This window comes from Chaetodon trifascialis, chromosome 1 (assembly GCF_039877785.1).
Source record: "Chaetodon trifascialis isolate fChaTrf1 chromosome 1, fChaTrf1.hap1, whole genome shotgun sequence".
NCBI lineage: Eukaryota > Metazoa > Chordata > Actinopteri > Chaetodontiformes > Chaetodontidae > Chaetodon > Chaetodon trifascialis.
The window spans coordinates 8,192,819-8,215,760 of NC_092056.1; the positions used below are offsets into that span (position 1 = coordinate 8,192,819).

At 44.3% G+C, this 22,942-nt stretch overlaps 1 protein-coding gene across 1 annotated transcript; it reads left to right on the forward strand.

Moving 5' to 3' along the window:
• Positions 1–1,216: 1,216 nt before the first annotated feature.
• Positions 1,217–20,537, forward strand: tnfaip8l3 (tumor necrosis factor, alpha-induced protein 8-like 3). Its single transcript, XM_070970494.1, has 2 exons — positions 1,217–1,714; positions 19,415–20,537. The coding sequence occupies exons 1-2, from the start codon at positions 1,669–1,671 to the stop codon at positions 19,975–19,977; spliced, it is 609 nt and encodes a 202-aa protein (XP_070826595.1). The 5' UTR covers positions 1,217–1,668; the 3' UTR covers positions 19,978–20,537.
• Positions 20,538–22,942: the final 2,405 nt, after the last annotated feature.

Below are 22,942 nucleotides of genomic sequence, written 5' to 3' on the forward strand. Positions count from 1 at the left end.
TGGTCTCCTCCCAGCTGGACGTGACTGGAACACTTCCCTGGGGAGGCATCCAGGGGGCATCCTTACCAGATGCCCGAACCACCTCAACAGGCTCCTTTCAATGCAAAGGAGCAGCGGCTCTACTCTGAGTCCCTCACGGATGACTGAGCTTCTCACCCTATCTCTAAGGGAGACGCCAGCCACCCTCCTGAGGAAACCCATTTCGGCCGCTTGCTGGAAACCCTGTAAAACCAAAACAATGGCCGAAAGACCCTAAAATGCTCTGCAGAGTTTCTGTGGGTTTAGCACAGCATTTAAGAAGTCGCCAGTTGTGCACGTTTATTGTGAACACTTTACAACAGAAAGAAGAAATATAAAGTTTGCATAACTGTCAACTATTTTCCTAAATTCACTTAAGTTTCCAGATTTGGCTCCTACCTTTCTGATCTAGCCTAGATCTGACCATATACAGATAAATTCTCCTTATAGTCTCATATGATTCATCAAGTTATACATTTACTGAATAGTAATGCATTTTAAAGCAGGCAGCGCTCTGACGCTCAAGGACACACTGACATTCTGAATTTCACAGTAGGCTTTCATAAGCTAAGTAATAAGAAAACCAAACCCAGGAGACAAATATGGAGACTGTGAAAGTGATTTCATGCATTTGAAAAGGCAGCTGTTTGTCGTCCAGCTATGAAATACTGCAAGCGGGAGCAACCTTGAGCATCAAATCATCGTCAAAAACAAGGAGCAGTTCTGTGCAACAAATGAAAACAAATCCATTTCTGTAAGAAGAAACCAAAACCAGGGCTTGGATAGAAGTGATTAGTGATGGAAAGCACACAATTAGTCATGCGAGTTTTGTGGACTTTCCTTCAAATGTGAATCATCATTTAAGACAACTCAAAAACTGCTTTTCTCTTTGATTTAAACAACCAAAAAACATTTCAGACCCATTCCATGATTACTGTAAAACCGTAACCTGGCCTGACTTCATGTGACCACCTCAGATAGTAAGTGACTGATTTTATAACAGCCAGTAACAAGGGGTCATGGGATTTTTACTGCTGGAGATGAATTTCAAGTCGCCATGAATGAGTCTCTCCCATTGCTCTGTTAAAACACAGGCAGCACTCTTACCCAGAGACACAGAGCGGGAGGGAGAGAGGAAGAGAGAGAGGAAGAGACGGCACTTACAGCATACAGAAAGAGGTAGAGAAAGAGTTTGAGTGGAGAGAGCGTGAAGAGGCTGAGTGTGACAGCACCGAACGAGAGGAGGAGGAGGTGGAGGAGGAGGAGGGACAGAGTGGCAGGGACAAGGGAGGGAGAGACCGAGAGGGGGACGGACCAAGAGTGAGCGAGGGGAGGGAGCATCAGAACCGGGGAAAGTAGATGAGAGGGAGAAGGAAAGAGGGAAACTGAGGGAGTCAGGAGAAGAGAAGAGAGCAAAAGGGAAAAAAAGGAGGACAGCTCAGCAAATCAGCCCAGTAGCATTCCTCACTGCTACAGTGATCCAGGCTGGGAGGGGAAGTTTAGCTCACCAGGAGAAAAAAAAATACAAGAAATTGCTTTTTTTTTTTCTCTCCGGGTGAAGAAAGCAGAAGACTCCCTGGAGAGGAACGGGAACAAGAAGAAAGAGGAATCAGAGAGCTTCTGCAGCCTCCGAGTGTCCTGCAGGGGAAGATGGATTCAGACTCTGGAGAGCAGAGTGACGGAGACCTCTCCCCAGGTAAGCATCAAGACCCTTACTGCAAGTACAGCATCACTTTCTGACATGTTGTCATAACTGGATTTTAAGCAAATGCATTCTAAACTATAGTTCATCCAGAGGGTCAGTGAGTTCATGCCGCCTGCTTTCCATGTTCACAATCTTCCAGAATCTTATCAGATGCTGGACCCTCAACACAGATGCATTTTGTCACTGGGGCTCATCAGCTCTGTGCCATTTCTCTCAAAATGCCACTTGCCTAACCATGTGAATACCTCTTTTAATGTCCCCAAAATGAAGAGATCAAGAGTCACGCTTATCCAGTATCTCTGGCTCATTTCTGACATGTATCAAGGGCAAGCTGCTGTAGGCTCTGATGGATGCACACTCTGATGCTGGTGACTGGCAGAGCCTTGTTGAGTGTGCGAATGAAAGCCGGCTCAGTCGCCACCAGGAACAGGCAAGCTCTGACACGTGCAGCCAGTTTATTCATCAACACGTCCAGCTACAAGAGAGCACAGCCTCCCTGAAGTCGTCCTCCTGTCTGTGGTGCATCTCACACTCGTGCAGCACGGGAATGTTTAGATTCTGGAAGTTTACTGGAAGCCGTTTGTGGCTGTTTCAGAAATAAATTCTGCTGCGCACACTTTGTAGTGTCACAGGACAGGATTGCAAAGATTTATCACAACGATGAAAGTTGGACTCGAACGTTAAACATGCAGATGCTCAAACAAACACTCCTGAAAGTTTAATGTCTCTTACTGGTTGTTTTCCAACATTCCACGCATGTGGGCGATTTACTGAACTGTGATCCTGTGGAAAATTCAAGCCAGGAGATGAAACAGCCTTCTGGAGATAAGTTTGAGTTCAAAGATCCAGGAGGCTTTTACAACATGACGCAGCAAACTGGAAGAGTCAAATACCTGCACTATATGTCATCCAGAACTGGAACTTTTCCATTTGCTTTTATATATAAAGATTCAGATTGATGATTACCAAATACCAGAATTATTTTCCATCAGGCACATGTATGGACTGCCCCTGGGTACTATCAGCAGATTTGCTATACATGTCAAACACTTCATTTATAATTTATCAGAGTATGTTGTTGTGTTAGTTAGTGATGGTGTAATATTGTTGATGGTGGTGCTGCCTGTTTATTTGACAGCATAGGGCTTTGTATGTTAATAATGCTGTGCTGAACTCTAACCATCTGTCTGTCCATCTGGCCCATTGTCTGTCTGTCTGTCTGTCTGTCTGTCTGTCTGTCTGTCTGTCTGTCTGTCTGTCTGTCTGTCTGTCTGTCTGTCTGGTCCATTTGCAATGGGAGGAGAACCTTAATATGAGAAACAGGAGATATTTTATGCATATCACCAGCAGGTGATGATGCGTATGTATCATCTGCCAATTTAAGGCAGACAGCTCAAGGTTAAAACATCAAAACTCTGAATATGTAGATCCATTTCACTTTCACGTGAAGGATGTACTCTGTTTTCCAGAGACTGGGCCAGAGATAAATCATGGAAGCGTTTTCCTACAGAAGCTTTGATTTGCTGAAGCTTCAGGCAGCAGTTGGATAGTCTTTGTCATGTAAGAGGACGCATGTAAGCTCTTCTTTTTTGGCCTGGCGCTACACAGGTTGAAAAGTTAGGGTGATGTGAGAGCAAAAGCAGAGTGACATTTTTCCCAGTCAAGACAAAGCATGAGCCTGAGTCATACTCAAAACGCATCGCACTTTGCAGCCATGTCGCAGTTTCTACTCTTTGGTCCACTGCCAGTGAAAAAAAACTGGTGTGACTCACTTCATAAGGTCAAGAAACCTGAGTGAAAGTATTTTGAAAACAGGCATATTTTGAAAGTGCTGCTGTACACAAACATGACCCTTATTACTGGGTACGTGCATGAGGGATGTGTGATTGATCTATGCTTTTAATATGTGCTCCGGCACAAAACTTCAGCAGTGTAAATATTGGGGTATTTTGTTTCAGGTGGCTTTGACCCTTCAGCCCTCTCCTTTGCCCTTGAGCTGTAAGTGGTTGTCGTTAGAGGATGAGACTGACATCTTAGAGTTCTCTGTTCCCTTAAATTCACCCTAAGACTCTGTTTTTAGTGGCAATTAGCGATGTTTGGGACATTCCTGCATATCACAGTTGCACCAAATTTCTCTCTATCTTGTATTTTTCTTCCGTTTTTCATCTCCCACAATGCCTTTGTAAAACACCAGAGAGTATGCCTGACCTTGGTCCAATCAGCTGCAGATTATGCTGCATTCACGTGAAACACGAGAGGTGGTGTTTTCAACATGTGGAAGTCAAGAAGACGCATTATTGTAGGCATTCGACCGGTGTAGGTCATGAGAACATTGTTGTTAGATGGCTATAGAAAGACAGTATAAACAGATGGTTGAGTGATTCTGTGTGCTTTGCATTTTATCATCCTGCTAGGACTAGGAAAACCATAGACAACAAAAGCAATTTAAAAACATCAGCATGCATCAAAACTCTAGCGGAAATTTCCACTTAAAAAGTCGTGAACTCATCAAATGCTTCCGATGGAGTTAGACGAAGCGATAACACCAGGTGGGTTTGGACAAAAGGCAGCATGTTAAACAGGTTCTGTTGGTTGAAACGTTAGTCCTCTCCCTGATAAGACTTCAGCAGTCTTGCACTTGCATTATGAGCGGCTGGCTGCTGCTGTGTCTGCAGCGAAGGCTTTTCTACTGTGCTCTTTTTAGCTGCAATGGAAATGATTCAGCGTGACTTCATATAACCTGTGTTTGTTTGTTACCTCATCCCCAAAAATTCGCAAAAACCCACACAAAAGAACTTTTGCAGGCAGAGTTTTGTCAGGTATAATTAATGTTTTTATGACAGGTTATCATGTGAGAGTCAGGATAGCGACTATAGAGTGAGACAAAATCACTAGACAGAGGCATAATGCTTTTCTACCTTTGCTCTACTGCTCTCTGTACCTTTTGTTGTGTTAAAGCCCAAAGACCAGCCATAATACGCAGAGCTCAGCTGTAACTGCTGTCAAAGAAATACCTCCTAGACCTTACACAAAACACAGACACACGCACTCACACAAAGGCTCACATTTTTTCCCGTAATCATCCAGTCATGCAATGAGCACGCCACTGACCATACCAGAACCCACAGACTGATTCATCTGGCAGTCCTGTCCTTCCTTCCTGTGGCAGAGTGGAGGTGACCACACCTGGTTTTGATTATGAGTCAAAGCGAGGCACACCTGTTGTGCTGCAGGACTGCTGGAGGCCACATTGCAGATACGGCTGCATTCTGGTTCCAATTTTTTTGTTATATTAGTCTGATATTGTGTTGGTGAATAATCAGCCCACGGTCCACTTTTGGCTGATTCACCGTGGTGATGCGACGCACTGTAACACCATAACCCAATCTGCCATCTGCAGAGCTATTTCCAGCCACTTGTGTTTACTTCATATTTTCTATGGAAAGCGGACTTGTTGAAAAGAGGAGCTGTTCGGCTATTATAATAACAGCTGTGAGATGCATAAGGGCATGAGGGTTGTTGCTGTGCTTCCATTACAAACAAAAAAAACTGCAGATGTTGTTTGATGACACAACCGAAATTTTAATCCGCGGAGAGGTGATCTTCAGCATTCACACATTCGCATACGGACAAACTCTTCAGCTCTATTGCCCCGGCTAATTGCCACTGATCCACACTTCCACAAACACTTGAAAGATTCTAGAAAATAAATCACTGCTGCATTAGACCGAGCCAGGAGCAGCCGGCAATCAGAGGACAGCTTCTGCCTCATGATTGCCATGTTGGCAGACTGGCCACATGCTTTACACATGAGAGACAGGCAGAGTGGGCCAGCCCTGCATACACTGAAACACTCCCATCCACAGACACACACTCTAAAAAAATGCCCACACTCTTCTTGCTCATTCCCCTGGTCTCGCAACACATGCATCCCTGATTTGTTCTCCCCTCCTGCCTTTAATCTGGCCCACAGATGGAGAGTGCTCGCTGCACCCCAGCCCTCTACGCACACACACTCAAAACACCAGGAGCTGGTTCTGGAAAATTGTAACATGAACTGAGAAAAAAAAAAAAACAGGAGCGAAGCTGTAAGTGGAAAAGACGACTCAGGAGAAAGTGTTTTTTCCTCTCGCGGCAGCAAAAGACAAATCCTAAAGCTCCCAGGTCTCTGGTTGGTGTGTAGGCACATGCATGCTCTGACACAATAATACTGTGGCATTTCACAGTGTTTGTGGGACATTTGGAGAGAGAATTGTTTCCCCCCACGGCTGAGCCATTACTGAAACATGGAATTAGACCACAGCGGCATTTTGACAAGGCCTCACAGACACACACTCAGGAGGAGGAGAAGGTAGTGGTTTCACTGGAGGGCCAGTCGGAGTAAAGCAAACAGTCACTGGTGGCGCCTGGTGTGAGAAGCGAGCTGTTTGAGGGAGGGCTGGCGTCAGTGGTGCATTGAGCCTGTGCAGGTATCTAGTTCTGTGAATCCTGCACATACGAGGCGCTCTTTCGCTCTTTTTTTTCCCTTTTTTGAGGGAAGTCTTTTGGCTTTTTAGGTCCGGTTCCACATCAGACGTCACAACTGTTTTCATCATTAGTGCCAGTGAAAAGTCTGATGTGCCTCCGGAAGCCACTGCAGTCTGGCTTTGTCTTCCCCACCTTCTCCTAATATAGCTTTACCATGCAGATTATATCAAGTTAAACGGAGACTTCTCCTCTCCCACGTGCATATCATGCCAGCAAAAAGGCATTAGAAAACTAGGTAGAGTAGGAGGCAATTACACACAAAGCTTTTCACACTTAACTCTGGTTCAACTCAACTAACTGCGCTGATTATAGCGCTATCGCTTAGTTTTAGGAAAGAGTAGAGCATGCAGAATGTATGTTCAGCATAATATATCACAACAGTTGTCACATTAAGTGTGTTATTAGAACTATTTGCCTCTGGGAGGTCGAGGGCAGCAGAACAGACAGGACTAGTAAATGTGGCAATTACATTTGTGGGTTTAGACATTTCATGGGTAATAATGGAAACTAAACTTCCACAGTCTGTTTTCCTTAAAGGCGAGGATTTGAATTAAGTCATGGAAGGATTAGGTTTGGGCTGGTAGTGGAGAGGGTTAAGCTGAAAGAAGGAATGTACTCGCTAAAAGTCATAAACAAACCTATGAGTGTGTGTGCGCCTGCATGTGTGTGTGTGTGTGTGTGTGTGTGTGTGTGTGTGTATGAACCACAGTTATTTCCTGGTCATTAGTTAGCGGTGGGTTGGCAGCCAAGAGAGAAGCAGCGCTCTGGCTTCACACTAAAGCGTGTCATGCATAGAGAGGGCCTTCAAGGCCAAAGCTCAAAGTCTATCCAGTTTTATCACTCCAATCAAAGTAAGAGCAACCTTTTAATTGAGGCCGCACAGACAGCTAAAACCCCGCCCCCTGTCCTGGCCAACTTTTGCTTCCTGAACACGAACTTCTGAACATCTGTCTCCTTGAGAACATCGCGGCTGCAGCTGTACTGGCTAGTAGCATTTGTACACTTCGTCATTTGAAATTAAAAAAAAAAGCATATGACGTTTGCCATTGGAATGTTGTGGTTGCTAAATGCTAAATGCTAAATGTTGTGTCACGTCCTGAAGTCCTGAAGTCACGTCCAGGATAGCTACTGCTCCACTAGCTTCTGTAACTCAGTGCAATCTCTCTGTCAGCATTTCTTTCAGCATTAAAAAAAAAGAATTTCTCAACATAGTTAAGTGCTAGTAATTAGAAACATCACCGTGATCCCCTCAGCCTCCCGTTAGCCATTAACAAGCCGTCAAAGCCTCATGGGAACTGTAATTGTGGACTGCTAATAAAATCATTATTTCAACTTTGTTAAAGTGTTAAGATCTTCAGATTTTATCATCCAGTGCATAAATACCCATGTAACATAAATAATAGACCTGGAGCATGTTTCAGTTTTACATGACAGCAACCCTCTATGAGAAAACCCACTGAGTTATGGATGCCTGTGGTCGAGAGGGTAGCTGGAGCCGGGGGCCGTGCTTCAGCTCTATATAAGGACAATGACAGACGAGGCTTCTAGTGATTCGAAGCTTCCCAGTGCCTCACTTTTACGTAAACTCGGTTAGAGTGGGTGAACTAGTAAACAAACCAGGGGGCCAAAGTTATGGGGAAAACTGGCAAGCCCCGCACAATTGTGCATGCATGTATTTGTGTGTGCGTGCGTGCGTGCGTGCGTGCGTGCGTTTGCATGCACGTGCGTGTCTCTTTGTGAACGATGCCACGGCATGCTGAGACTTGGCCGAGGTCTATGAGAGGAGCGACTCACCCGGGGCCGGAAAACACTTACTTCCTTGCCACTCACGCTCAGCTCAGTGTTGTGGATGTGGTGAGAAATGGACAGAGAGGAAGAGATGGACAAAAAGAGACGAGAGCTTCTTGAACGTTAGAGAAAAAGACGCGCTACAGCCAGCTCCTAACACAGCTGCAGATGATGTGAAGAACGAGGGTGAGGAGATGCGTTTGATGCCGTGTGGGTCTGTGTCTGACGAAAAGGGACTTTGACAGGATCCAGACAATCGAAATATGGACATATGATTTCACATCTCTTTCTTTAACACCACCACCACCTCCTCCATCCTTCCTCCCATCACTCCTCCACGCTCCCTTTAAACGGAGTGACACATCCGCAGACATTCAGAATGGCTGCGACTGTATATTTATTTTCTCATCCATGCATTTTTCAAGCAAACATATTCTCTTTCCTCTCTTTTTTCTTGCTTTCTTCTGCTCACTTCTATTCTAATCTTGACTGAATGGTGTGAAATGAAAATGTACATATTGCCAGCGCTGCCCACACCCCCTCCCTCTTTCTCTTGCCCTCTTTCTCTCTTTGTAAATAGCTTAGTTTCTTTATTTCAGATGGAAAAAGTTAAGGGAACTTTCTATCCGGGTTCTAGGCCGGACAAAGTCAGGAAAGCCCCAATATTTTATCCTCCTCTGTGTTTTATTAGGCCTCAGTCTCACAGTCTATCATTACGGTCCACACACCCACACATTTGTACCCAGCTTCCTATAAATGGAGTGCCACTGTTTCATGAGTCAAACAATATTTAGAGGTGGTTGTCTATAGGAGTTTTTGCTCAGCTGTGTTTCCCACTCATCACATCAACTGAGCAGCATTTCTTGTGCTGTCTCACATTCCCTTGCATTATTGCTCGCCGATGGTTAACTGTAGTTGGCACTCTTATCTTTGTTTGTCCCGTCACGGTGGTTATCCACCCACTTTCTCTTCAGTGTATTCCAAACAAACCGCACTTATTGTTGACAAAAATGTAAAATGCACCTCGTCCTGTGAGCCAGTACAGGTTCACAGAGTTCCTAACGCTATAAATGTAAAATCTGTTTGAGTTCTGATTGTGTTCTATGAATGATCAGCGGACAGAAGCACATCTGTCATTCATTCGAGTACATTGTTTTGTCCCTCGACCAACACAAACCTGACAGGATTTGTCGGATGATCGTGACAGAGTAGTTTTCCAGAGAAGCTCCCAGAGGAAGGAGGCAAAGAAGGGAGACAGCCTGCAGCCAGTTCCCATGCCCGCTTAACCAACCAACTGTGGCCCGGCTCTTTACGAGCGAAACAATGGCAGACATCAGCGAACCACAGCTGGTGAAGACGTTAGATTTACAGCAGAGGACAGGTCAAAGGGCAGGCATCTCACAGGACCCTGCAGTCCAATCTTGTTCTACATCCTGGATACCGCTTCTCATCCTCTGTGGCCCAGCCGCGTCTCTGGTCTTCATAACAAGAAGTGACAGCAATGAAAGACAAGGACAAGGCTAAAGGTGGAGGTCAAGTCGCTGATATCTCTCTCTCTCTCTCTCTCTCTCTCTCTCTCTCTCTCTCTCTCTCTCTCTCTCTCTCTCTCTCTCTCTCTCTCTCTCTCTCCTTGTGACGAGCGATCAAGCCAGCGGCACATTAATCAATCAGACATCTCCCACCACTGCCTCATTTCGCCTCATCTCTCTGCTTCAGCTCTACAGGGACGTGGCCATTAAAACCAAGAGACAGAAGGAGACAAAGAAATAGATGAGGGATGGAGCATTAAACACAGTTGTGCTGTGGCCAAAAGCAATCTGTTCTTGTGTCCCTCCTGTCTCACAGAGGCTCCTAAGTGCTTTTCCCTGGACTGTTCGCCACAGCACAGGCACTTAGACCAGTCTCAAGATAAACACACTTCAGATTCAAACACTGTCTGATATATCAGACCTCTTCATTACGCAAACACTCCTAACAGGTGATTTTCATCCATTATGCCCATTACCATGAATTCTGAGCAGTAGGCAGAGAATATCCTATACTGTACTCCACGTTAATTAGACAGCTTGTTAGCAGTAGTTTGGACGTTTCCATTCAATCAAATCCATCTTCTTTTTTTTCTTTTTTTTAACCAATACTGTATACTCACATTTGAGCTTTTGTAGATCACAAAATAAGGACAGTTACATATTATTCAGAGCAAAGTTATACCAAAAGGTTGATTAGAGACTTGATTTTGTGTTCCTTATTACTCAAATAATGTCCACCTAGCAGACTATGTCATTCAACTTATTAAAGATTGTCAACAATTTTTGTGAGTGCGACACTTTGCAGATGAACCTGTCAGTGCTTATGTGCACGAACAAACCATGTAAGGGCATTGCTGCTGCCTCAGACATATCTTTGGCATGTCTGTACTGCACTTTCTTACATATTGGTTGAAATGCACGCTGATACCGATATAGCTGTAAAGTTTTAACAAGTCAAGCATAAATCTGTTGAATTACTGCACTTGTGGCCAGGTTTTCAAGGGAAAGCACTGCAGCCATTTGCTATTTGTCATCCTCTTGTCAGGATAAAAGATCATATATAAGTGATTCACAGGATCAGGTCTTAATCTGAACATTTATTGCACTTTTAACCCCAACATTAATGAGGAACTTCACCAAAGTGATTTTACTAACATCCATTCATCTTCTTTCTCAGTTGTTTTGCACTTGGCATTTCCCCTGATTCCTTTCCTTTATCTCCATGCTTTGTTTTGTTTTTGTGACGATTCCCCATTTGGGTAATAAAAACTGAGTTGAAGCCGAGACAAGTAACACCTGCACAAACCATTACTACAACAACAAAAAAAATGTTTGTCTTGTCCATAAAGGTTACACAGCAGTGTTCCTTTTATAAGCCTCACGGATCAGCGAGGAGCATAAATCTGTATTTCCTGCTATTACTCGTTCTTCCAGTAAAGCCTCACCAGCCTCAGCTGTAACCTGCACGTTCCAGTTTCAGCCAGACGCTACATGATCCACATCTATAAAAGGCAATGAACTTTAAACTCTGTGACCCCACTTCACACAAATGAGAGTCATTACGGTATTAAAATAGAGTTATTTATTAACCCTAAAGGTCTGGATGCCCCTCTACATCCTGAGCAGCTGTTAATGGTGCGGTGAATGATCAGAGTGCCCTTTGGAAACTGGCTCAGAGTCAAATTTTACAAGTCATGAATAATGCACATTAATGCACTACACTATACGGTGACTCTCTCGCTTTCTCTCAGTAGAGAGCATATCTTTCTAGATCTTTGTCATCCCCACTTGCTTGATCTAGATCCATAAACACACACATGCATTATAAGAGACAGAGAGTGAGCAGGGGTGGTGTGTTTGACTCATCTTCTGATTAGCTGTGGGAGTCGGAGACACGACAGTACAGAGCCTTTGTAGGTTCAGAGCCTCAGTTTATTCCGGTGCTGGATAATTCTGCAGCTCTTTCCTCATGTATGAAGGCTTGCATCATGATTTATCTTTACACACTATTTGCCATATGTCTGTAAGCATGTGTGTGCATGTGAAACCGCAGGAGTGAACTGACAAACATGAACCTTGCAGCCTTGCAGGGTGAAGCTGGAAAGTTGATATTTCTCTTCTCCAGCTCCGACAGTCGAGCTCTGGTACCAGCTGGCACGACTCATCATCCTCTGCTCCCCACTCCAGTCCACTGGCCTCTCAGGCTTGCTTAACACTAACCCTGCAGGCCATTAAAAACCCCTTTACTGTTGCTGAATGACCCACTCCATTGTTTTCCTCAAGCCTTGTAAATGCAGCCAGAGAGAGTCTACAGCGACTCCTTAGTGGAAACCAAAAGCAGATGAAGAGGCCATGGCTAAAGAAGTGGAAGTCAAGCTGTCACCCCTGTTCACTTCTGCTGCACAGAGAGCATTTCCCCTCACATTTTCTTAGTCTCCATACATTGATAACGTTGCCTTTGGGACACAGCAGTGCTGATGGGTGACAGACTTTATTACCGCGGGCTTTTCCTGGACTTTTTGGCACAGTATAAGCTGGCAAACTTTAAACTCTAATATGTGAAATACATGTAACTGCTGCAGAAATCCAACTTTACAGTACACATGAGGCAAAACGAGATTAACGCTGTGCTGCTGTTTCCCTTATAAAAGAAAGTATCTGAAAAGGAAAATGTCTGGAAAATTATTGCCGTTTTAGCATTTACAGGGTGTAAAGAATGGCCTGGCAACCATTCATTTCAGAGAGGCCTGTATTGGCTACTTAGTTATACAATACATTACCGCCTATGAATGGAAAATAGGTTGCATATGGAAAGTAAATGTACAGAAGGGAATTTTGGTGATGGCTATGACTGGGCTCTAAGGAAGCTTTGGAGAGCTGAATCACTTTTTTTTTGTCAGTCACCACAAAGACTCCTAACCTCTCCTACCTTTCTGCATCTCAAAGCTAGATTGCCTGTCAGCAACTGTTATTGTCTGGTTGTTTGAATTAATAATGTTTAGAGGAAGGAGCGACAGGTGACACGCCATCGAGAGTATGCTAAATATATCTTTTTCTTTATCCTTTTCTTTCTTCTTCTTGTCTCTGTCTGACTATCACACTTTCATCCTATGCAACCCTAACAGAATGATTGTGCACCAACACCTGTGTCTGTTGTGTGGGCACATCCGAGCAGGTGTGGTGAACATATTTTGCTGTGTCTATCTGGGAAAAAAACATCCCATGCACCTGTGCAGAGAGTGTGACCTGGTTTTGTCCCATACTAAACATGAACATGTTGTCATTAGCAACGCCAAACAGGGAAGCAACGATCAAGCATTGTGTTTTCTTTGTGTGTGTGTGTGCGCGCGTGTGCGTGCGTGTGCTTCAGATACCTGATACTGTCAGGGTCTTGAGCCCTGCAGAAGCTCTGAATGGTTCAGAGCAACAACATCACATGATTAGTGGCTGCAGAAATAAATGACAAACAGTTTTATTAATACAGATGCTGTAGTTTTAGACTTTTTTTGCATCCATTTTTTTCATTAAACTCAGTTCAGTTCACTTCATTTCCAGATAATAAATAGATAAAATGTGTATATACTGTATACAGATGAACGTCTTTGATCATCCCTGTAAACAAGCAGTCTCTCTCCTACTTTGCGATGATGACTGTATTCTATTTATCTTGGAGTTGTTTATTCTGCTGTCGAGACATGAAGCCCAGCAGCCACTGAAGGACACACACACACCCACATGGATTCGCACACACACTCACACAGTTGCCTCAGTCAAATGTGTGTTTTTCTGCAGCGTTAAGCCCACAAGTGCCTCCAGCATTGACTCAGCAAAGGCCAGTCGGCCCTCGTCGGTGCTAGCTGCTGGTCCTGCTAATGGCTCATTCCTCTGGTTTCTCTGGAACGAGACCAACACAAGCCTCAGGACCCCGTCTCACAGCCCAGCTGCCCAGCACGCCACAGAAATGTCCACATTAGCAAGTCGTGTCACATAGTATTGAGCTTTATTGCTGTGCAGAAATAATAAATCTGCTAAAGTGTGAGGGTCATTTAACTTCCAAAGAAGGCTTATTTATGTTTTGATTAACCATCTAGATGACGCTGGAGCAGTTTGTCTATCAGTAAGTAATGATTTAGGAATGTGACCAGGTGAACAGGTGCATGTGGGAGTCAGGTGACCAGGATTGGTGGGGGAAGTCTCAGGGCATCTGGTGGACAGGTGGAGAATGGCAGGTGTGGAAAAGTCCTCAGAGATGCTGAAGGCAGGGACAGAGGGGCAGACGGAGCAAAATAAAAACAACTGAGGCAGACGTCATGTGTTACGTGTTAATTAGAGATGCTGGTAGGCAGATTATGTTATCTTTGGGTAGAACTGGGCTGGGTTTCCTGTCTTTGTGCTAAGCTAAGCTACACTGTTGCTGGCTGCAGCCTTACATTCACCGTATTTGACTCAATTTTCTCATCTGATCTGAAGGTGAATTCAGATTACAGTGGAAAAACAATAGTCTTGCACTGCGCTTCCACATTGCCTGGCACAGTATCCACCACTCTGGAACTCCAAAAGATGCTGCAGCGTTACTTAGCTCCTACGATATGGTGTTGCTAGCACTGGATCACTATATAGACAGTCATCTGTGCAGACCCATCACAACACACCACATAATGTGAAGGCACATGCACCTATACATAATAGTACTATGTTCATTTTATCTTTTTAAGCTTTGTTTGTTAGCTGTTTTAGCCTGTGTCTATCTTACTGTAAATTGCTCATGAAACTGGAAGTCACCATTAAGTCAACTTAATACCAGAGTCAAAGTCTCTAAAGATAAAGCTGACTCTGCTGTTTGTCCACTGAAAAAAGCCAAATGTCAAACTATTACTTTTAGAGAAAATAAGTTTTCCAGTCCTTATTTCTGCTCAAGTCTTTTGACAGAAGCAATTTGCTATAAATGGTCACATCATTAATATAAAAGTCTGACTGAACTGAAATCAAATCCGTCCAGATTGGCTTTTTTTGCAGAACGCCACCTTTAGCAGGGCAGGTTTGGCTGGTCTCCATGTTCCACACTGGATGTATGTTCTGATGCAGCGCAGCAGAAACTGTTGACTCAGTGCTCTAAAAACATCAGCCGGAACAAAGAGAGACTGTCTAGTCAACAGCCGCGGCCAGAGAGCAGCAAGCACCTTACTAATCCTGATGTTAAAAGTAAACTTCACCAACTCCCAAAACACTCTTATATAACCGCTTTGATGGGCCGATGGCTCGCACTGGCCCTGCAGCGGCGGAGAGCTGGTCCGCTTTCAGTGACTTGTTCCCACATGCTACACAGAAAACCCACTTTGTTTTGTGAAAGCTTCACACATGACAGCGATGCAGGGGAAATAATGAGCAGGCCGGAGAGAAAGTGTGAAAGCAGGAGAAAGATAAGTAAGAGGATAGACAGTTTTTTTAGCCATCTCTCCCCCGACAGCTTGGACTCTCCTCTAACTCGTTCTGACACTCTGGCTCATGCATGTCACTCATCCCAGCCTCTGGGTGACAGGCAGTGTGTGTGTGAGAGCTCGGACTTCTCAGAGCCTCCATGTGCACCCTTATAATCATCTACCCTCACTTACTGTATGTGCTAAAATCTCCAGCCAGACTCTGAATCACCCAGCTCCTTCCCCAGCACGCTGACTCACACCTCAAGCAGCCTCATGTCCATTCTTCACAGAATCCTTTCCCCCCACACTCCTTCACTTTTGCTTACATTCCTCGTCACTCTGGGATGTGCAAACAGACTTGAGAGATTCGATAGCCACCTGCTGGTCCTCAGAAACAGGCTCCAGGCTGTGTGTTGGGGGGTGGCCGAAGAATAATTAGTCTACTTTTAGCTCTGCACTAAAAAAGAAAAGATCAAATCAGTTGCTTTTATGCAGAGCCGTTTCCAGTTATGAGTTAAACTGACCTTTGCGGTGACAGTTGCAGATGTGGGTTGTTTAATAGCAAAGAAGAGGATTCATTTAGGAAGGGACAGGCCTCACATACTGGTAGGATCCAAATCCAAATAGACTGCACGACCATTGGTCTGACAAGGCCGTCTTTATGGAGTAAGCTGTCACCTTTATCAGTGTGCCAGGGTTTCAGAAATCTATCCAGTTGGGTTTCTGAATATCAGAGGCTCACTGGAACAAAGAGCTGCTTCAGAGAAACAGGAAATAACAGTGACAAAGAGAGCCTGTTGATGAGAGGCACAGATCTGCCTAATGAAAACCACAGTTATATGTCCTCATGTTGCTGTTGGAATATCATGGAAATTACCACATCGCTGGTAAGCTTACCTGTGTTATCTATTCGTCACCTCCCATGCGGTCTCTTAAGAGCAGTCTCTAAACAGCAGCCTGCAGGGATCAGACACTAGCGCGCTTCTCCCGGACTAATGTTGGTTGATGAGTATAAAGTCATGGGAGGCTGCTCTTAGTATTGTGTGTTGCTTCTGGCCACAGTTTATTATAGGTGAGGATAGATTTGTACTTTGAACATCCTTCATGGATCCAGAATGGATCCTTGCACACAACAAAGAGCACAGAACAGTTAATTTTAATCTGTCCACTCGTGTAGAAGATGTACTTTTTGATTATTTCCTTGAATTTCTAATTTACTCAAAGCTGCACTAATTAATATTCTTATTCCACTCATAGTGACAAACACACAGAGAATTATCTCCAGACTGAAATTCTCCTCAGCTGTGCTCAATGTTTCAGCATCGTTCAGCTTTTCGTTTTGGTTTCATGGGTCGGAAATTAAAGATTTTGGTTCAGTCTCACCACTCTCATCAGTCTTGTTCGCTGTTTTCAAGGGAAAAATCTTTAATAAAACCACATTCACTACCTGTCCAGCACCAAAAGGCAGATGGACTGCTAGCTGGTGAAGAAAGGAAAATATTTAGCCGCTAAATATCCAGATATAACCCTCAGGAGACCAAAACAGAGCTAGAAGAAGAGACTTCCAGTTGACAGGTCACCAGAAAAATTATCCCAAATCTATGGTTATGTTGTCCCATGTACTGAGTGTGAAGTGGCAATTGTTAGCTAACATGCTGACCACAAGAAGTGTGAAATGTCATATGAAGATTTGCACTCAAACACAATCTGGAAAAGCAGAAATTATGTCACAATCAGGAGTTTGATTTTTGACTTTTATTGACTTTTATAAAATGTTAGAAAAAAAAAAACAGTGCACAACCCTGATTAAAAAAAAAGTTGGGATGCAGCTTAAAGTGTAAATAAAACAGAATGCAGTCATTTGCATTGTCTGTGTCAGTGGTCCTAAGCCCATGCAGCAACATCATTTACACAATCACATGTTCACAAAGTGGTGAACCTCGCTCCATCCTCACTTGTGAACATCTGAGCCTTTCCAGGATGCCCCTTTCATACCCAATCATGATACTGCCACTTGTTACCAATGAACCTGTTTACCTGTGGAATGATCCAAACAGGTGAGGATTCGTCAGCTCTCCCTGTCTTTTGTCGCTCCCGTCCCAAGTTGTTTGAAACATGTTGCTGCATCAAAGTCTGAGAAAGCAGATATTCCCAACAATGACTGAGGCTGACGAGGTCAAACATTAAATATATTGCATTGTTTTGAACTGAGTATGTCCAAAAGGATCAGCAAATGATCACAATCTGTTTTATTTCTGTTTTACACAACATCCCAACTTTTTTTGGAATTGGGGTTGTATTCATATAGATTGCACATAATTTCTGCAGGGTTGACGTCTCTGTACTCACCCACTCCGTGTTTGACAAAACATAGGTCTCACTCGTACTCATGAAGCTGCAGATCACTACATCTGATCTTATGTACTGGAAAATGACTGTAGACAAAGACATTTGCCTTATTAGCTGGAAATGTCATCGCGGGCTAATTATATATACACGAAATGTCATTTAGCTTCAGCCCAACATATGAAATGTCACTTCAGCACATTCACATGAAATGCCATGGATAAGATTTCTCCCAATTGTCATCCTCCACACACACACACACACACACACACACACACACACACACACACACACATAGACACGCATACGCAGATGATGCAATCACGGTGTGAATTCTGCATGGCCACATAGATGTCTGTTTTAATCAAGTTAAAACGAATACAAAGCAGGTTTTCCTCGTTCAGTCGGGGCTCATCTGCTGCTCTGTGCTGAACTGACTGGGCAAGACGCCCCCATCCACTCTCTCTCTCTCTCTCCCTCTCTCTCTCTGTGGACATACATGTGGAGGAGGAAGAGGCTGACAGTGTGCCCAGGCTTCAGGAGGAAAAAAGTGAGGCGTCTTTCCTGAGCTTTTATCATAATTGGAGTTATCTGGTGTGTAATTTGTAGCTGGGTGGCACCTAAATAAAACCCCCTTCCGTCCTCCCACTCCTCACATTCACACAGACACATGTTAAGCTGCTGGCATCGCTGTATGAGGACTCAGGCAGCCTTTGATGTTCTCCTCTATGATAAAATTGCAACAGGAGTAGGACACGGCATTAAACTGTGATGAGTCTGGACTTGCAGAGAGGCAGTGTGCAGAGAGGTTCTTATCGGTGTACAGCTGTTTGATGTTATCCAGAGCAGATAGTCATTCCTCCCATAGTCGGCCAACCACACCGCTGTCTGCCGCAGGAAGGACGCCGCCCTGCTCTGAATGTGGCTGCGCCGCGTTTCATCTGCTCCTCAGCTTCCACTTGTTCAGGCTGAACTCTGCATGAGTTACTTTTGCAACTTTGGAAAAATCTAAATTCAGTACTGTTTTCACTTTTAGTCAGTAGCAGTTCTTCATATCCAAGATTGGATTTAGCTTTTGTTGATGCCAAAAAAAATAAGCTGAATCATCCAAGAGTGGTCTGATCACTGCTGTGCCTTCATATCTGCTGAGATCACATTAAATACTGCGACCAATTGTTTCGTTACACAACAGCAACAGTTGTGTAACAACGTACTGTTGTTGTTGTGTAAGAAAACTATAGTTAAGATCACACTTTTTTTTTAGCACACAGAGTTCTTTATGGAAAGATAAAGTGGTGTCAGTGACAGATGGAGAAAGGAAGGACTCCTATTTTTATTACAGCGGGTCATTGCAAATGCTCTGTCTTGATGAAAGTCAGCTGTTACATGTAAACATACTGTGCTGGAATTTAAGGCGAGTGGTTAAAGATCAGAATAAGAACGTGTACACAGATGTACTGTAAAAGTGTTTCATCTTTTTCCCAAGTTCAGGCTGCTGTATTTATGGAAATATGCCTGAGTTTATCCATTCAATATCTCTCAGAGAGGCAGCACACTGTCTGCTGATCTGTTCATTTACCTCATGTCCTCTCAAAGGTCCCAGATTTAGAGAATTGCTTTCAGTCAGTCAGTCAGTCAGTCAGTCAGTCAGTCAGTCAGTCAGTCAGTCAGTCAGTCAGTCAGTCAGTCAGGATTTAGTTTTTGTTTTGGACTGTTTTTCTCAATCAGTACTCTACTCAACAGCAAAGCAAAGGCAAAGTTAGCGACGAGCTGGTGAACATAGTGGAGCATTTAGCAGCTAAAGAGCCGCGTCTTTCAAGAGCTGGTGGAAACCAAAACGGAGCTAAAAAGGAGAATGAATGTTAAAGTAAGGTTCATCAGGTGAACAGAAACATGCTGATGTTGTTCCATGTCTGCTGGATGTGTGAATACACAACTGTTAGCTGTATAGTGTGGTAATATGTCAGTGTTGTGTTTCCAGCTTGTTTTACGGCACACAAGTGGCCAAAACAACATTTCTGACCTTTCAGACTAACAGCAAACCTTGTCTCTCTCTTTGTTTCTCTTTTCCGTGCCCTCAGGACAGGAGAGCTTTAACTCTCGCTCCCTGGCCCTGCAGGCCCAGAAGAAGATCCTGAGCAAGATGGCGACCATGGTGGTGGCCAACATGCTGACAGACGACACCAGCAGCGAGATCTTGGACGAGCTCTACAAGACGAGCCGGGAGTTCACCAAGAGCAAGAAGGAGGCCCACAAGATCATCAAGGACGTCATCAAGATCGCCCTGAAGATCGGCATCTTGTACCGCAACCACCAGTTCAGCCCCGACGAGCTGGACACAGTGGAGCGCTTCAAGAAGAAGATGAACCAGGCGGCCATGACGGCGGTGTCGTTCTACGAGGTGGAGTACACCTTTGACAGGAATATTCTGTCAGAGCTTCTGCTGGAGTGCAGGGACCTGCTTCACACCCTGGTCGAGCAGCACCTGACCGCGCGCTCACATGCCCGCATCGATCACGTTTTCAACCATTTTGCCCACGGGGAGTTCCTGGCCGAGCTGTATGGGGACGCAGAGGAGTACAGACTCTCTCTGAGGAAGATCTGCAACGGCATCAACAAACTGCTGGACGAAGGAACGCTTTAACCTCTCACACCTGACCTCTTTCTCCTCTTGCTCCTTCTCTCGCTCGTCTCCCCTGCCTCCTTCTTTTTCCTTTTCACTCGCTCACCCCGACCGCTCACACGCTCTGCCTTCTTTTTGCTCTCATCTTCCTGTTTCTTCTTCATCCTTTTCCATGAAGCTAGTTGTAACATCCTGCTGCGTTGATTCAATGAGGGAATTTTTTAGACTGTTTTTCCACTCAGTGGATCATTGCTGCACACTGGGACAGCCTGTGTCATGTTGTATGCATTATAGCGTTCCAAGTCATCCCCTTTGTGTGCAAAAGTGTACTGTACCAATGGCCAAAAAAACATACATTAGGTATATTTGGATATGGAAGATAATCAGTGGTAGTAATCAGTGTCTTTCTCTGTTCGTGTGTGTGAGTGCGGGTGTGTGCACATGTGTTTGTATGGGACTCGCTTGAATAATGTGTTTGTATATATGACCAACTATGACAGTGTGTGTGTTGTGTATCTGTGTCAATCTTCTCTACAAGGGTGTAACACTTGTCTTTTATTAAAGATTTCTTGTAAACATTATCTTGCACTTCTTCTGACAACACCTCTCTGTGAACTGGGAAAACTTTTAGGAAGGATGAGTTTGTTCATAACGACCCCACGACCCCGAAAGGGATAAGCGGCATAGAAAATGGATGGAGTTTGTTCATAACGACTCATTTCTTAGACGACACGTGACGGAAAACAACGATCTGCATGCTTGCTAACCAGCTACTTTTACATTAATGCCTCAATTTGACTCAAATTCTAATAACTAAAGATCTTGCAGCCTATTTTTTGAACAGGGGAAACAGGCACCATGTTAGAAAATGCATGGATGGATCAGATCTGGAAAATAAGCCACAAATGGTGCATTAAGCTGTTTCTTTCCCGTCCATTTGACCCACATGCACGCCAGGCATAAATTTGCCAACACTCTTTTTGAAATGAGCAGGAAAATCAGTCATTTGTCATTTCTGGATCATTAGATGCCCCCTGCTCTCCAGTCCAGGAAAACTGTTGGTTTGGTGTGACTCCAGATGAATTATTTTGGCAGCCAGTGGAGAGGAAGACCAGTTTTATGCCTCTGTCTCCTTGTAGGAACACAAAACAGACCGACCACCCACCCGCTGGACCTTTCACACTCACATACTTGCTGTCAGGCAGAAACACATAAGTTAGCTCTGAGTCTACTTGCATATTTAGACAATAAGGGAAAGGTGAAGGTCTATGTCTTTGTATACTGCAGGAAATGTCAAAACTATAGGAGTTTGGTACAACACGTACACACTTAAAAAGGCACAAGTGAATAAAGCAGTAATCGGTCAATCATGAATGTAGCGTTGGTCAGGGAGTCATTTCTATCATCACATTAGGTCAGGACAGTGTTTACAACAGTAGAGCCAGAGTGTAGCTTAGCATAAAGACTCAAACATCTGCAAACAGCCAGCCTGGCTCTATTTAAAGGTCACTAAATCCCACTACCAGCACCTCTAAAGCTCACTAATTAACATGTTAAATCTTGTTTGTTGTGAGCTCCCAGCTGCACCTTCATGCACCTTCATCATTACCGTATCACACCCTAAACTTTATCTTAATCTTAAAGGGGTAGTTTATCACATTAGTACTGCACTAAAGTCAGGGACTCGGAGGAGATAGATTAAAAAAGAATTGTCAAAATTGAAGCAGCATGGTCCAAGATACTCTGACCTTTACTCCTATGAAGAAGAAGAAGAAGAAGAAGAATCAAAGGGACAATCCCCTTTATTTGTCACACAACACATGCACATGCACACGCACACCATGCACTGGTGAAATTTTTCCTCCGCCTTTAACCCATCCTGGTAAGTCCTTCCTCCGCGGCAGACCAGGAGCGGTGGGCCGCCATCCGACCGGCACCCGGGGACCCAGTTTTCTTCATTGTCACCATCGGTCAGGTGGTGATCTTTATGCATGTTTTTAGAAGGGGGTTTCATTTTATGGAGGATCCCCCATGTGAACACGGGGAGAACATGCAAACTCCACACAGAAAGGCCCCTTTTCCTCGAGCAGCAGGCACCTAAGGCATGGTGTAGGACACGGCCCTGGCACGCACAGTGGGAATCGAACCCTTCTAGCTGTGAGGCAACAGCGTTACCACCGTTCCACCATGCCACCATGTGTGGGGTTTCGCTCTTAAATATTACAGGTCCCATTATGCAACCAGTAACAGCATCTTTATTTTCTACCCAAACTGCGTGGTGTGAATCCACATCTTTCAAACTCAATGCCAAAATCTTCTAACAGTCTCCAGATCCAAGCAAAAATAGCCCTGAAGACATCATTAGGGGTCATTTTCTCAGACTTGACAATGTTCCTCCACAGCCAGAGACATTAAACAAGTGTTTTCAGAAGTGCTGTCAAACAAGACCGCACACCAACACAAACAAAAAATGCACATATCTGACAGACTGAAACAGCCTGTGACTTAATGATCTCCCAGCGCTGCCACCCAATGGATCAGAGGATGAGGAGGGAGTCAGCTGCATCATCACTTAATGGCAGCCGCTGAAAGAGAAGCCCAACTGTTGATACCGCCGATCCCCACTGCAGGATGCTTGACCTTTAAAAATGTGTTTGAGGAACACAGAGAACAACCGGCTCGCTCATTGGAACTGCCTGAAGGTGGTAAAATTCAAAAATAGCACAGCTAGCCTGAAAAAAGCAGATAATAGGAAATCCTAAACCAGGATGTGGCAACGTGACAGATGTGCAGCAGCATTTCACCCCACAATTAACCAGTTTGCATGCAAACAAATAAGAGGGTGGTTAAGATTTTTGCTTGCCCTTTTGCCCTTTTTTCTAATTCCATGCAACTTCTCCATCTCCACTGTGTTTAAGGGGAAAGCATAGACCTCTAGTGGTGAAGCGTCGCCTCGCACTGATTACTACGTCACTGGGCCTTATGC